The 14,374-nt window shown below is 42.6% G+C and overlaps 1 protein-coding gene across 1 annotated transcript in view; it reads left to right on the forward strand.

Moving 5' to 3' along the window:
• The window catches only part of VIPR2 (vasoactive intestinal peptide receptor 2), a 117,469-nt gene that overhangs the window by 55,855 nt on the left and 47,240 nt on the right, over positions 1-14,374 (forward strand). Inside the window, exon 5 of the mRNA XM_083188992.1 lies at positions 5,933-6,030. Within this exon, the coding sequence (XP_083045118.1) occupies positions 5,933-6,030 (98 nt within the window). The remainder of the gene's footprint in view (positions 1-5,932; positions 6,031-14,374) is intronic.

The following is a 14,374-nucleotide window of genomic DNA, read 5'->3' on the forward strand; positions in this document are numbered from 1 at the left end:
GCGTCTCTCCTGAGAAATTTTCAAGTATGCCACTGTAAACAAAGGGTGCACCGGTGGTGAACCAATGGCGCACCATCATCACCCCTGTCGCTGATACACACATACACACACACACCCGTTGCCAATCCTCCACATTACGAGGATATGGGGTTCTTCAATCACCCAGGCACCCATCAAAGTAATGATTTATTTTCCACAGCACACAACAATAGATAATATAAAGAAACAAGAGGCAAATGTAGCGTAGAAACAATATGCAGGTAGCAGTCCAAACAGGAAGTCTTTGCAGCAGATGTAGTTCCACAATAATTCCCCAAAGGATTTACAACCGAAAAGCTCCACACAGGTAATCCACAGGATGCAACAGGTTTCCACAAAGGATGGTTGATGCGTTCCACTAGATACGTGAGCAGAACAATCCCTCTTACCAAACATCAGTGACTAACATGAGGAGCTGACCTGCGCAAGCTCCTTTGAAAACGTCACAATTCCCATACTGCTGTGCTCACCTGGGGGAGTTGTACAGCTACCTGATTGGTGTGTTCAGATATCAGGTCTCTCCCTCCTACCTACCACAGCTGTCACTCTCCTGCTTCCCATCTGCTGTGTCAGGCTCCAAGATGTCAGCTAGAGTCCAGAGAGCCACAAAGGGAAGCAATTAGTAGGAATAATGACCTGGTAATTGGCTTATTTCCTGAGTATCCCCTGTGGAAGTGGCCTTTTGATGATATGTTATATTTCTTCCTTGCTATTTCCTGTGTAACCATATAAGGATGAAAGCTGGATACAGCAGGCATCCCACTGATGACTTCTGTATATACCAGGTGACCTCATACACAGACTGGCATGCCCCTAATATAACCCAGCAGCATCCCAGAACAATGTACCAAGTCACTACACACCTCTATGTACTAGAGAAGGTTTACAGCATATAACATACAGGCTAATGCACTAATTTTAGTCCTGTGAATGTATACACGCAGTTACGCAAGAGAGACAAGGAAACAGAAGGGCTAAAAGGTGCATTATTCACTACACAGAATAAAATGCCATAACAGTTTTACCCTTAGCCTCATACCTTTACATTCCTCACCGCCCCCATTCACCGATCCTCCCCGTCGCCGCTCGGGGAGGTTCGGCCACGCTCGGCCATTCATGTGTTTGGGTGTCCAAACACAGGACTGCTCGAAAAGATGAACAGCTGAGCGCCCGAACACCCGAGCGTCCCCCGTCCCCCCCAAGCGGCCACGGACTTCTCCTAGTGGCCGCAAACAGACAAAGCTGTCAGAAGCAGCCCCAGGGGAGCAGGGGCTTCTGCAGAATGCAGCGTCTACCCCATCTGTGGTGGAATAAGAACACAGAGTAAACAGCGCTTTTGGGCCAAACCGCAAAAATTACTCCTTTTGTATTCATTTTTAAATTTATTCTCATAAAAAGCATTTCCACCGGCCGGTAGGACAAAAACAATAAAATGACAATTCATATAACAATAAAAAATTTAAAACAACATTTATTCAGTATGAGAAGCTTAGCATCACCTTCACACGCCACCACCGACCGGGAGGCGCTTGAACCCAGGCTGTGTATTCCAGATAGGGCTGCACAAATCAGGAAGCACCAGCAGCCGGGAAACAGTCTGTGGAGATGCTCACAGCTTACCAGCAGGTGGACTACAAATCCCAGGATGGACAGAAGCAGAGCATAAGTATTGCTTATTTAACCTTATTCCTGGCTAAATTGCACTAACTGCTGCCAAATGTTGCTACAGAAAGCTTACTAACCAAGTGCTTAAGGTGCCCATACACAGTACAATTGCTGGGTGCGATGAGAGGCGAGCTCCCGCCACACATCTCATCGCACAGCACAAAAAGTATATGCTGCACATACTTTTTGTACTCGATCTAATCTCATCACATTGCAAATCCTATGCAATGCGATGCGATCTAGTCCAAATTGTATAAAATAATTGTACCGTGTATGGGCACCTTTACATGTATGTGAATCATACTTATAATAGCCACTAACACTGCTTTCCACTAAGGAACACTGTGCTCTTTCAGCTTTGTAGAGTCATAGTAAACCTAAACTTGGGATAAATGCTGCTAAAAAGGAACTTTCTAACATCTATCTCTGCTAGATTATCACAGAACTTAATATACAGAACTTAATAGCCAACAGCTTGGCTATACAACTACCAGTTTTAATTTGCTCTATTAACACAATAAGCAAATGAATGGAGTACAGTATATGTCTTTTTGCAGCTACTGAAATCTATATATGACCATTAAAAATTGTTTAAAGCTAGCAATGCTTCATTAATGTAGTTGATTCACATCCTTAATTACTTATATATATTTTTTTAAAGTATTGTTATACTGTATGAATTGTAATTTTATTGTTTTGTCCTACCGGCCGGTGGAACAGCTTTTTATGTCAATAAATTAAAAAATGAATCCAAAAGGAGTGAGTAATTTTATCTGTTTGGTCCAAAAGCGCTATTTACTCAGTGTTTTTATTCAATATTTTTGAAAGGGTTGAGTATCCCTTTATACAGCAGCAAGTTGGACCATAACCAGGTGTTTGCGCTCAGTTTTCAGATTTCTACCTTCTGTGGTGGTTATTTCTGCCCTGGTAGGTTTGTCCTGCCACAGGAAAACCCACCACTCAAGGGGTTAAGGGTCCACTTAAGGCAGTCTGTTTATTTCGTCATATTCAGTGCCGTTGAGAGGGGAGGGGTACTTTTTTACCCGGGCCCAGGTGTGATGGAGTGTCCCGAGTCCTTCGCCCCCTCCCCCACTGTAGAGACCGGGCAGTGGGAGTACAGAGCAGAGGCTACTGCAGCAGCACAGCCTCTCTCCGCCGCTCAGAACATGCTGCTCAGTGCCGTATGCTGAGTGGGGGAGAGAGGCAGCTGCAGCAGCATACAGCCCACACCCCGTGCTAATTTTTGGCCATACCCCTCCCGTTGATTATGTCCCTTTTTTAGAAGGGGCCCGGCGGCACTTTCAGCAGCCCAGGTTGTATTTAAAAAGTCTTAAGCTTTTCAACAAAATATCATAATGTATGAAAACAACAGAAATAGCAAGGACCCTTATAACAGCACCCGTAAGGGGTCATCCGATTAAACCTATTTTGGAAATTAGATCCCTTAAGATGATAAGGTTGTGTGCAAAGTTTGAAGATGATTTAAACCGTTTGAGAGTTATCGTGGAACATATATTTACACACAAACATCATTCAATTATACTTACAGTATGTGGATTATAGCTTATACTGTAGCCTTTTATTATTATTTTTATTATTATTTTATATTTATGGTACTGTATGTTTGCATGCTTCTTTCCTGGGAAACACATGGCTAGGCAGTGGGTGACTCTGCAGCATAGTGGCCCTTATTCTGATTGACGCGGACTTTACTGCATACTTTCGGATCGCGTCTTTACGCCGTCTGCGCATGCGTGGAGAACGCAACGCGCATGTGCCAGGCCTTGACTCCGTACCAGTTCGGCCAAATCCCGTCCCAAACTGTTCCCCGCAATCAGTCGGGAAATATGGGCGTCATGCGGAATGACACATGGGCGTAGTTTCAAAGTGGGCAAAACGGGGCGGAAACATGGGCGGACACGGGGGAGTACACTTATGTTGGGGGGCGTACATTCGGATACCACTCCGAATGCACGCGATCAAAAAGGGAAGAAATGTGCGGTGTCCACAAGTGTACTATTGCTTTGCGGACACCACTCGTTCATGCGGTAGGCGAACGTACGCCTAATGACTACAAGCATTAACACCTGAACCCAATAGAATCGACTCCTTTACTCATTACTCACTAATAGGACGCTTGTCAGTGCTTTAATTGAAACCATTGCACTTCAATTGCTGTAAGGGTTAATGTGTGCAATGCATGTGTTAGGCATGCTTGTAAGGATATATTGGCATCTAATTGATTCCAATTCCAAATAAGAAGTTTTTTATGAGGATAGGTAATTGAATAAGTGGGTCTTGTGATGTATTGCAGAAGATACATAATAGTGGGTTGTTTGGCGTAAATACTCCGCTTACGGGCGGTAGCACCGCTTGGCTCCCGGTCGGATGCGGTATTTCCGAGCATACTCTGTAATACTCTGTAATACCGTGCAGAATCGGAGTGTTTCTCCCGCACACGCATGGTTTGTATGTCGTCCGTAAACACGCCCTGTTCTTAAAGAGTGAGTCCGTCCGAATGCGGAGGACACGTGGGCGTTTCTACGGACGATGGCCGCATGCGGCAAAACACCGTGGCGTGCGGACCGCTCCGTAAGAATGCGGGAATATCCGCACCGATCTGAATAAGGGCCAGTGCCTGTTACCTTTATAGGTGAGTGCATGGAACTCACTAAAATTAGATTTACATTAAACTGTGAATCTGCCACAATTTGAACAACAGGGAGAGGGGCCAGAAATGACTAGTTTATCTTTTAGGAACTTAAATTAATTTTGAGTATTTTAAGTAATTTTTGTAAAAATAATTTCCAGTTGCAATTCTAAAGCCCATAGCATACATAACAAGATAATTGTGTATTTCCCTTTATAAATCACTATAACAAATTGGTGCTTTTGAAGGTCTGACAATGCCTGATAGGCTTATAATGAGGACTATAATGAGGACTAAATCATTTTAAATGGTTGGTACATTCCACTAACTAACTCTAACTCTAACTAAGTAACTCTAATTTTTTTTTTAAATTTATCTACTTTTTTCAGTTTAAAACAGACATTTTTCACATAACTGTGCACAGTGAATTGGGTGTTTCCTAAACAAATGTAATAATATTATTGCTAAATATTTTACATAGACGTAAAAAAAAACAAATAAAAGCAGAATTTTCAGATTAAAAACATGCCGACTCTATACACACATTAATTCCCCCTGAAATGTTTTTTAGTCTTCCTGGCTAGAGGGGGCGGGGTATCATAGATGGTTGTGACTAGTCTAGACACAACTCTACCAGCAGAACCCCTACATAATGTTGTTTTGTAGAATTCAGTAGCTGCTCTTGAAACCTCAGCTGCTACAGTGTCTCTCACACTAACTTATAATGTCAATCACAGATCTTCAAACCAAGGGGATCCATAAGCGCATGTAGCAGTGCCTATTGGAGGTTGCACAGCTGAGAGTTTTTGCAAATGCCCCTTCAAGTTCCTTCCATCGTGCACATCCATCCAGCCAAATCTTTAGGGATGGAGATGTCCACTTTTAGTTTCCATGCATGCTATAATCAGGCCCTCCATGGCATGCGATGGCACTGATATTTGTTTAAAAAAAAAAAGGCAAAATTAAGAAATCTTTCCCCACATTACCCCTTGTGGTAAATTGTGAAAAGCCGAAACATGCATTAACGCAAACAAAACGATTGTGGCTCCACTTGATACATATACACCATATTCAGGAAAAGTAAGGATATACAATTGTTGTGGATACTTTACTTTAAAACAGTGCCCCTGTGCAATGTCAGGTTAACACTGAACAATGCATTTCACAGCTGATGGCTAAACTTTGGATTTATACATCTGGGGCTTTATGGTTCTTTATATATAGTTTAACTCTCAACATTGGGATCAAAATAGCTTGAGATTACCTAAAGGATAAAATGGGGCAAGTGGTTCTGCCATCAAATTCTATGTTTCTGTGTTACTAAATCTATATTTTTAATAGTATTTTAGCATATGCTGTATCCTACTTAAAATGATCTATCTAAGTTTTCTATTAGACTGTTCCTATACAGTTTTAAAATCAGGCCACTTTGGTTTCAATATATAACTGTCTGATGTTCCTTCAACTGTTATAAATGAATGCAATTTTAATATTTTCTTTGTTTTTTATTAGATTTTTTTTTAAATCAAATATAGATGTACATTATACATTTATAAACGGAGTTTTATTGTATTACAGATTTACTTCTATGTAATTGTCAAGGCGATCTACACATTTGGTCACAGTGCCTCACTTATAGCTCTCACAATTGGAAGCGCAATTCTTTGTTTATTTAGGTAAGTTCCCAAACATGTTTCAATGCTAAAGCATGCATATAAAGAAACCACTGCATTTGATTTAATTGTACAGAATCACCTATCTATCTATCTATCTATCTATCTATTTATCTATCTATCATAATATTTCATTATTGACTGTTCCCTAGACAAAACACATACACCTTTTGCTAAATTAAGATTTGTTTTCATGGGTTTGTAGTGAATTTCCAAAATTCCAATAATCGGTCAACCTTTCCAATTTTGGTGAAAAGCACCCTGATTTTCACATTTTCTTCATAATCCAATTTTAGTAAGAGAACTGTCCCTACAAAATATGCCATTATTTTAGTAATTACTAGAAAATTTTAATGCATCATTTATTACTCAGATTGGTCAAAATAATAATTTACTAGGGAATTTAACCTCTTGAGTGCCAAGGGAATTTGTCAAAATATGTGTGAAATTGCCAAGCAAACCTTTGAAGGCCATCTTTGCTGTGAGCGATCCTCAAAATATCCATTAAAAATGCCAGCGCCGCTCACAGCGACTGTTCTTTTTTTTGTGTGCAATATTTAACTAAACTTCGATTAAATGACTTGGCTGTGTTTGTATTTATTTATGCTAAAAGAACAGTCGCTGTGAGTGATGCTGGAATTTTTAACAGATATTTGAGGATGGTTCACAGCAGCGTTGGCACTCAACAGGTTAAAAACATTTTGTGTGAAAGTTGTTAACTGTAAGCTTCTATTTGTGCATTGCTGTGAACAATCTTTTATTAAATAATGATTCCTGTTGTGTGGGAAACAAATTCAGTTGCAACAAATTATCTTTCATGTCCTTCAAGGTTGAGAAGAGATAGACATGCCGAGAGGTAATAACCTTAGGCAAGTTAACAATTAAATATTTGATAGTGGCTGAACAACAACAATATGAGTGGATAAGTTTACAAGAGCTTTTCATTTTGTTTATCAAATGAGCAGCTCATATTTGAAAACACAAAGGCCATAAAAATCTACAGAATTACCTCCCTCTGATTTTCTTAAAATGTTTTCATACTTTTCAGTAAATTTGATGAGAGGTTTCCCTGGGTTATAGTATAATATTGTGGAAAAAATTGGTTTGTATAGTACAGTGCATAGGATATTATTGTAGCACTAGTATTACAGTGATTGGCTGTGTGCACACTTCATTAAGAATCAGCAGTCAGTGAACATGTTCTATTTACGACAAGGGCTAAAGGTAATACTTACATACCCTCCTTGAAGGCCGGAGGGTCCCAAAAATCAGGTCCCCCTCCCAGTTACATTTTAGGATAGGCAAGCTTCCCGCATTTAGCAGGGCCAAACATCAGCCCTGGCACCTCTTCTATCTTCCGGTCAAATACCAGCATTTGCGGGTCTTTGGGGAGGGGGTGGAGCTAAAATTATGCGAATTGTGTCATTTAGTACCACCCCTCGCCGAAGAGCCGCAAATCACAGCATTTACATGAATGGGGCAGGGATTAATGATGACAACCCCTGCCCCCCCCCCCCAAAAAAAAAAAAAAGATGAAGAGGATCTCCTCTTTGAGCTTCTTCCGGAGAGGAGATACTTAAGTTTGGCAAGTATGAGGTTGTTGCCTGTGAGAAGCAGGAAGTGTGGGATTTCCTGCAAGTCTGGATGGATTTTTAAAGCAGTCATCATATATATATATATATGTATATATATATATATAGGAACGGATCTACCCGGCACTCTGCTTGTGTAATCAAATAACTTGCTGCGGTGCCATCCACGGAGCATAGAAGATCCAATATAACATGGGATGAAGGCGGCACTCTCACAGGCTTGGTTCAAAGATTAAAAGTCCTTTATTGCAGCGGTCCTACGCCGTTACGGAGTTACCTCCGTCATCAGGGACACAATGGCATGCACAGAATTCAAACAATAAATACAGCAAAGAAAACAATTATCCCACCCCCCATGTCACACCCGATTGGCTACACACTCACCCTCCCCCGTCAGCATCCCGCCGCACACCTGTCAGCCCATGCCGCGATCAGCCCGCAGTAACACACCGGGCGGGGAGCACGTCACTCTCACTGACCTGCTCTTCCGCACCACGTGACCGGACAGGCCGCATCACACCATTGGACAATCCACATGCGCGTCATCAGTGCTAGACGGAGACTGGACAGGCACAGTGTATGACCTAATCGGTTTCTGTGGAAACAATAAACAAACATAAGTAAACCACATAAAATAACGATCATCAGCGATCGACAGTATAAAATGAATAAAATATGGTAATAACATTTGCACAACAATACATTCAATGTGAAAATATCCCTAATCTTATAGGATTTGGCATCTAATGCAAATATTTACATATAATATAAGCCAGCATAATGGTGAGGCAATGGCTAAACGACATAAATACATTAATTAAGTATATTCCTCAAATGTTACAAACACAGGCATACAATACAGCAAGGTGGAAACTAAATGAAACACTGGAGCCCCAGAGTCTCATTCAGCCCACCAGGGGACATTGTCCCCAGAGAGAAAATCCAACGGCTCTCCCTCTGGAGTAGAATTTTATTCCTATTCCCCCCTCTGATAGATAATGGCACATGATCAATGATCATAGTGCGTATGGAAGCTACACTATGTTTAAATAGTAGACAGTGGCGGGCCACGGGTTGATCACTGTGTCCACTAGATTGGGCTTGATGAATGGAAGACCTATGTAGGGCCATGCGCTCCTTGAATGTGCGCTGAGTTTTCCCCACATAGGTCAAACCACACGGGCAGGTCAAGGTATAAATAACATAAGATGAAGAACAGGTGAGGGGAAACTTAATATAGATTTTATAACCTTTATGAGGGTGTGTAAAAAAGCTCCCCACCGCCATTGACCTGCACGTGGTGCACCCGAGGCACCGAAAGCATCCATTTTTTCTGGACAAAAAATGCTGACCAGGATTTTTCTTATCCCAACCCGTGATGTCATATTTGACAATTCTATCCTTGATGCTACTCCCCCTGGTGTAACTGGGGAGCACCCTGGAATTATGTAAAAGTGGTAGGTCACCATCAGTTGAGAGCATTGGCCATAACTGCTTGACCTTTTTGGTTTTATGCTCTGAACCCATGGAATATCGATTGACCCAGGGAACACGTTTTAACATGTTATCAGCTGGCGGCTCTGAATTGGATTTCAAAAGTTGTTCACGGGGCATAGCTAAAACTTTTTCTTTCAAAATGTTTAATTCACATCTAGAATACCCTCTTGTTACAAATTTTTCCACCATGGCTTGTAGTGCAATGGGGACCTCCTCGGGGTTCGATGTTATCCTTTTAACCCGTAATAACTGTGAATAAGGGAGCCCTTTACGGAGGGGGGTAGGATGGAAACTTTCATTTCTTAACAATGTATTTCTGTCGGTCGCCTTCACGAACAGAGAAGTACTGATTACAGCATCCCTCTTCGATATGGCGACATCCAGAAATTGTACATTATCAGTATTCATGGTGTAAGTGAACCCGACCACACTGCCACTGTGGGCGTGGTCCACAAACACCTGCTCCAAACTTTCTTTATCTTGATTCCAAAAGATCAAGAGATCGTCAATGTAACGTTTATACAACAACACTTCAGATCTCAAAATGCCGCCCCTAAAAAGCATGTTCTGTTCAACGTGATGCATGAATGCGTTGGCATATGCCGGGGCCACTGCTGACCCCATGGCACAGCCTGCCACCTGTAAATAAAATTTACCTTCAAAGAGGAAATAATTCCTTGTTAGTACAAAAGTCAACAAAATCATGAAAAACTCAATGGGGGGACCCATGTATTCTGTGTCACTAGAAATCAGCGACCGCACCGCCTCCACACCTGCATCATGAGGGATACAGGTGTAGAGGCTGGTAACGTCTGCCGTACACATGACACAATCCTTATCCAGTACATTTAATCTTGAAAGATTATCAAGGATAGATAAAAGGGCAGTGGTATCTCTTAAATAAGACTTTAACCTCTGGACACAAGGATTAAAAATTGTGTCCAGATACACAGCCACCGGGTGCATCAAGGACCCCCTGGACGAGATAATAGGTCGTCCTGGAGGATGCAGAGAGTCCTTGTGCACCTTCGGTAGAGTGTAAAACAAAGGTACCACCGGGTACTCAACCGACAGAGCCTGTTTAAAATCCACATCAAGGTACCCATCTCTAACAGCAGTATTCAGAATCATATCTAACTCCTGTTTAAATACAACGGTAGGATTTTTAGCAAGAAGCTTATAAGTCTTGGTATCACCCAACTGTCTGAGGCATTCAGACCTATAGTCCTGGAAGTCCTGAACAATTACAGCACCCCCCTTGTCAGCATTACGCACAATTATATCTCTCCTTTTAGCCAGACTGTTTAAAGCCAGTTGTTGTGGCATGGACAGATTATACCTGGTATGTGTGCGGACCGACTCCACCGCACCCAGCTGGTCCATCATCCTGGTAAAAGTCCTCACCGAGGGATTAATTGAAGGGGGGTCGAACCTCGACCGAGGGGCGATCTTTTTTAATTGTTCAGGTAAGATCACTTTTTCCACAGTGGATGCAGAGGGGGTGGTTTTGCCAAAATGTTCTTTTAAACGTAATGTCCGATGGAGTTTATACGTATCCACCTTCCACTGGAATGCGTCTGCTTTGACGGTGGGGACAAACGATAAACCCTTAGCCAAGACTTCAATCTCCGTTGTAGTTAGTGGTACTTTGGACAGGTTAAAAACTAAATTCTGGCTTTCCTCGGTGGACGAGTGCTTACTTTGGTGGCGGTTTTGCCCTGCCCTCCTCGTCCTCTTCCTTTGTGTCCAGTTGCTGCGGTCCCAGTTAGTACCCCTAAAGGGACACCTGCAGCATTGGAGGTGGAAAAAGAGGACTCACTTTCGCTCTGGGAGGTACTCGATCCTTGATTAAAGTGCTGGAATCTCTGTGGCTTGCGTCGGCCATAATTCGGGCGTCCGCCCTCTTGGAAGTTGCCAGCATTAAGCCACGGATACACCCTCCGTTGATCATAATCAAGCTGAACCTTTTTTACCTTTTCTTTCTTAAAGGCTATAAGGTCATGCCTGTATTTGTCCATCTGGATTTGAAGTTTATCAAGCCAATTGGTATGGCTATCCTGAGTGAGTGTAATAGAGTGAGCTGTCTCGAATGTAGTTATTTGTTGCTGCAGGTCTTTTTGCTCCCTGGTGGCTTCTTCAATGACCAGCAGGAGCAAATCTTGGGAGCATTTATTCAAAACACCAATCCAACGTCGGCAGAAGGCGATGTTATACCTGCCAATCGTTGGTGTGTTTTTAACCCTAAATCCCCTGGGAATCTGTTTTCTGCGATAATAGTCAGATAAACTGACACTGTGGCACATAAAGTCACATTCCTTTTGTTTCAAACGCAGTAATTGATTGTACAGAACTTCAGGGGTTAAGGGCAAAGAGACATCCTCAAATTGCTGCTTTGATAATATAGCTTCAGCATCAGCATCACTTAAACTCACCGCTTCACTCAGGTCTAGTCTCATAAAGTCCAAAGCCTCATCCAGATGTTGGCTTGCAGCCATTGTTGTGTGCAAACGATATTACAAACCAGAAACAAGAAGGTGTTTTATATAGGCAAACACTCACTTCAGATTTCCATAAAACAGTCCCGGACACAAAGGGGAAATTTTATCCATACAAGACTTCAGGTATAGGTGCCATGGAAAGACTAGTGCAGCATAAAGGAGCCATAATAGTCATACAGGAACGGATCTACCCGGCACTCTGCTTGTGTAATCAAATAACTTGCTGCGGTGCCATCCACGGAGCATAGAAGATCCAATATAACATGGGAAGAAGGCGGCACTCTCACAGGCTTGGTTCAAAGATTAAAAGTCCTTTATTGCAGCGGTCCTACGCCGTTACGGAGTTACCTCCGTCATCAGGGACACAATGGCATGCACAGAATTCAAACAATAAATACAGCAAAGAAAACAATTATCCCACCCCCCCATGTCACACCCGATTGGCTACACCCTCACCCTCCCCCGTCAGCATCCCGCCGCACACCTGTCAGCCCATGCCGCGATCAGCCCGCAGTAACACTCCGGGCGGGGAGCACATCACTCTCACTGACCTGCTCTTCCGCACCACGTGACCGGACAGGCCGCATCACGCCATTGGACAATCCACATGCGCGTCATCAGTGCTAGACGGAGACTGGACAGGCACAGTGTATGACCTAATCGGTTTCTATGGAAACAATAAACAAACATAAGTAAACCACATAAAATAACGATCATCAGCGATCGACAGTAATGCTGACAAGGGGGGTGCTGTAATTGTTCAGGACTTCCAGGACTATAGGTCTGAATGCCTCAGACAGTTGGGTGATACCAAGACTTATAAGCTTCTTGCTAAAAATCCTACCGTTGTATTTAAACAGGAGTTAGATATGATTCTGAATACTGCTGTTAGAGATGGGTACCTTGATGTGGATTTTAAACAGGCTCTGTCGGTTGAGTACCCGGTGGTACCTTTGTTTTACACTCTACCGAAGGTGCACAAGGACTCTCTGCATCCTCCAGGACGACCTATTATCTTGTCCAGGGGGTCCTTGATGCACCCGGTGGCTGTGTATCTGGACACAATTTTGAATCCTTGTGTCCAGAGATTAAAGTCTTATTTAAGAGATACCACTGCCCTTTTATCTATCCTTGATAATCTTTCAAGATTAAATGTACTGGATAAGGATTGTGTCATGTGTACGGCGGACGTTACCAGCCTCTACACCTGTATCCCTCATGATGCAGGTGTGAAGGCGGTGCGGTCGCTGATTTCTAGTGACACAGAATACATGGGTCCCCCCATTGAGTTTTTCATGATTTTGTTGACTTTTGTACTAACAAGGAATTATTTCCTCTTTGAAGGTAAATTTTATTTACAGGTGGCAGGCTGTGCCATGGGGTCAGCAGTGGCCCCGGCATATGCCAACGCATTCATGCATCACGTTAAACAGAACATGCTTTTTAGGGGCGGCATTTTGAGATCTGAAGTGTTGTTGTATAAACGTTACATTGACGATCTCTTGATCTTTTGGAATCAAGATAAAGAAAGTTTGGAGCAGGTGTTTGTGGACCACGCCCACAGTGGCAGTGTGGTCGGGTTCACTTACACCATGAATACTGATAATGTACAATTTCTGGATGTCGCCATATCGAAGAGGGATGCTGTAATCAGTACTTCTCTGTTCGTGAAGGCGACCGACAGAAATACATTGTTAAGAAATGAAAGTTTCCATCCTACCCCCCTCCGTAAAGGGCTCCCTTATTCACAGTTATTACGGGTTAAAAGGATAACATCGAACCCCGAGGAGGTCCCCATTGCACTACAAGCCATGGTGGAAAAATTTGTAACAAGAGGGTATTCTAGATGTGAATTAAACATTTTGAAAGAAAAAGTTTTAGCTATGCCCCGTGAACAACTTTTGAAATCCAATTCAGAGCCGCCAGCTGATAACATGTTAAAACGTGTTCCCTGGGTCAATCGATATTCCATGGGTTCAGAGCATAAAACCAAAAAGGTCAAGCAGTTATGGCCAATGCTCTCAACTGATGGTGACCTACCACTTTTACATAATTCCAGGGTGCTCCCCAGTTACACCAGGGGGAGTAGCATCAAGGATAGAATTGTCAAATATGACATCACGGGTTGGGATAAGAAAAATCCTGGTCAGCATTTTTTGTCCAGAAAAAATGGATGCTTTCGGTGCCTCGGGTGCACCACGTGCAGGTCAATGGCGGTGGGGAGCTTTTTTACACACCCTCATAAAGGTTATAAAATCTATATTAAGTTTCCCCTCACCTGTTCTTCATCTTATGTTATTTATACCTTGACCTGCCCGTGTGGTTTGACCTATGTGGGGAAAACTCAGCGCACATTCAAGGAGCGCATGGCCCTACATAGGTCTTCCATTCATCAAGCCCAATCTAGTGGACACAGTGATCAACCCGTGGCCCGCCACTGTCTACTATTTAAACATAGTGTAGCTTCCATACGCACTATGATCATTGATCATGTGCCATTATCTATCAGAGGGGGGAATAGGAATAAAATTCTACTCCAGAGGGAGAGCCGTTGGATTTTCTCTCTGGGGACAATGTCCCCTGGTGGGCTGAATGAGACTCTGGGGCTCCAGTGTTTCATTTAGTTTCCACCTTGCTGTATTGTATGCCTGTGTTTGTAACATTTGAGGAATATACTTAATTAATGTATTTATGTCGTTTAGCCATTGCCTCACCATTATGCTGGCTTATATTATACGTAAATATTTGCATTAGATGCCA

This window comes from Crinia signifera, chromosome 5, assembly GCF_055691185.1.
Source record: "Crinia signifera chromosome 5, ASM5569118v1, whole genome shotgun sequence".
NCBI classification, from domain to species: Eukaryota; Metazoa; Chordata; class Amphibia; order Anura; family Myobatrachidae; genus Crinia; species Crinia signifera.